The following is a 2,225-nucleotide window of genomic DNA, read 5'->3' as shown; positions in this document are numbered from 1 at the left end:
TTAGCATCTAAGCCTATGCAATTTGGGCTAGTCCGATCCGAACAATTATTTATTGGAAATACTAAAATGTGGTTTTCTGTATAAATGATATATTCGTTTGCACCAAAAAATATTTTCACCTTAATTTGCTGTATTGTACCAGGTTTTCACCTGTGATCATAGATTGATATCTTTAGTGTATTGTAGGTGGTGAGATGTAATGAACTACACAAAGAAGATTTCACTAAACTTAACCCTCTGATAACGGACAGTTCTGAACTTCACGGCCGTGTGAAAAGGTCCCTATTTTTTTTTTGTAAATCATGTTTTTTTTCATATACATTTTTTTTTTATTTTTTGTTTTGTTTTTATTGTTTATAACTAAATTCTACATAAAATTTTTTTCAATTTTTAATTCAATTGCTTGAATCTTCTTAAGACTATTATAAAAAAAAATAAAAATTATTGTTGTTGAGCGTGTACTTCTTGTCCCCTGCCCTGTACGCAAGTGTTGCAGCGATGTAAAAGTGTGCTATGTTCTCCGCAAATAGCGTTGCCGCAGCCGAAGCAGTATGCCCGCGTTTTCCGCTGCCGCCCGTACTCAGAACGGCAAAGCCTACATGACGGTCTACTTGACCTTGCCGCAAACGACGGTACATTGCCTTCCATCGGTCCTGGTAATACCTGAAATGAAAAGAAAAATAAAAACAAATAAATATATATTCTATTCGTGAATTTGAAGATGTTTTTCTTACCCTGACATCGAATGCTTCCATCGAATTGCGTATCCTTGGATATGAAGTTATATGGTTGTTCAGGGCACGTTCTTCGATATTTTGTATGGCCAATTGTTTCGTTAGCAGTAACAAGAACGACCGCCGTCTGTCACTCCTTTTTATAGGCTTCATTTCGTTGTAAATCGTAAAAGCAGCCAATACAGCGACGTCCAGCATATTATAAAACATGGCCAACGGCCATCGTTGTGTTGCTCTTTTGCAGCTGTAAGTGCCTAGCATTTGATCCATGGTATCAACGCCGCATTTGTTGGCGTTGTAATCTAATATGGCATAGGGCTTCAGCTTCTCGGTTTGCTCGTCAACGAGGCAGGTGTAGTGCATTGTGGAGCGCACGTTCACCACTTTATTTTTTTCGGCACATATGAGCATAACGATATATCCGCCTCGTTGAACCCAAATAATGTACTATTGATGGTGCGCTTCGGGTTCTTCTTGAACTCCTGTGGAATGAATGTTTTGTTGTAGCGCACTCTACCAACATATGCGGTCTTCCTCCTCAACAAAATACGCGCCAAGTCAATAGTGGTAAAGAAATTATCCGCGTATATAGTACGGCCAGCATCTAAATATTTTTCCACAAGATCCAGCACTACGTTCTGCCCTTGATTTATCTCCCGTTGTTGGTTTGGCAGTTTTCCAGAATATATCATTCCCTTCACAGGATAATAACTCTGTGAGTCGCATAACCACCATACTTTCAAACCATACTTAGCTGGCTTTGACGGAATATATTGTGTGAAGCGGGTGCGGCCTCTGTAAGTGAACAACTGCTCATCAACTGTTAGTGCTTCATGAGGAGTGTAAGCTGCTGCCAAGTTATGTTGCAACATTTCCCAAATGTCGTCAATAGCCGCAGTTTTGCTGTTGATGAGTCGCTGCTGTCGAGTGTTTCCATTGTCGAATTGGGCATAGAAAAAATTATTGATTAAAAAAATAATTGATTTCATTAGCAAATTTCAATTAATTTTTTAATTGATTCAATTAAAAATTTAATTGATGTTTGCAAAACTCAATTAATTTTTTAATTAAAAAATAATATTTTCAATTACTTTCTGAACTGGCTTAAGAGTTTTTATTTGGAATAACAAATGATTGATTGAAATACATTTTTAATTCTAAAATAAAAAAAAAAAATGTTTATCACTTTTTTAACTGACTTAGTCTTTCGAATTCGATTAAAAAGTTAATTGTATCAATTAATTTTTTAATTAATAATTTTAAAATTTCCAATCATTTACTTAATTAACTTAATGTTTCTACCTTGATTAAAAAGTTAATTGTATCAATTAATTTTTTAATTAAACATTTTAAAATTTTCAATCATTTACTTAATTAACTTAATGTTTCTACCTTGATTAAAAAGTTAGTTGTATCAATTAATTTATTAAATGAAAACATTTTCAACTTCAATTAACTTTTTAATTGGAAATATTTTGGTGATATTTTTTT

General features: G+C 34.1%; 1 protein-coding gene across 1 annotated transcript; it reads right to left on the bottom strand.

Annotated features, from left to right (window-relative positions):
- Positions 1-393: 393 nt before the first annotated feature.
- On the bottom strand, positions 394-1,059 carry LOC142231772 (uncharacterized). Its single transcript, XM_075302406.1, has 2 exons — positions 735-1,059; positions 394-663 (listed from the first exon to the last, which is right to left on the bottom strand). Exons 1-2 carry the CDS (start codon positions 1,002-1,004, stop codon positions 442-444), a joined length of 492 nt encoding a protein of 163 aa, XP_075158521.1. The 5' UTR covers positions 1,005-1,059; the 3' UTR covers positions 394-441.
- Between the last annotated feature and the right edge of the window lie 1,166 nt (positions 1,060-2,225).

Source organism: Haematobia irritans, chromosome 3 (genome assembly GCF_050003625.1).
Source record: "Haematobia irritans isolate KBUSLIRL chromosome 3, ASM5000362v1, whole genome shotgun sequence".
Taxonomy (NCBI): Eukaryota; Metazoa; Arthropoda; class Insecta; order Diptera; family Muscidae; genus Haematobia; species Haematobia irritans.
Note: the sequence above shows the minus strand (reverse complement) of the source record. Positions and strands in the feature narration are given on the sequence as shown.

What these genes read in the sequence shown, in the direction of transcription:
- LOC142231772 (XM_075302406.1), bottom strand. Translation starts at nt 1,004, where the DNA reads ATGGATCAAATGCTAGGCACTTACAGCTGCAAAAGAGCAACACAACGA. An exon ending in TGGAAGCATTCGATGTCAGG is followed by an intron (nt 664 to 734) that starts GTAAGAAAAACA and finishes TTTTCATTTCAG; the next exon opens with GTATTACCAGGACCGATGGA.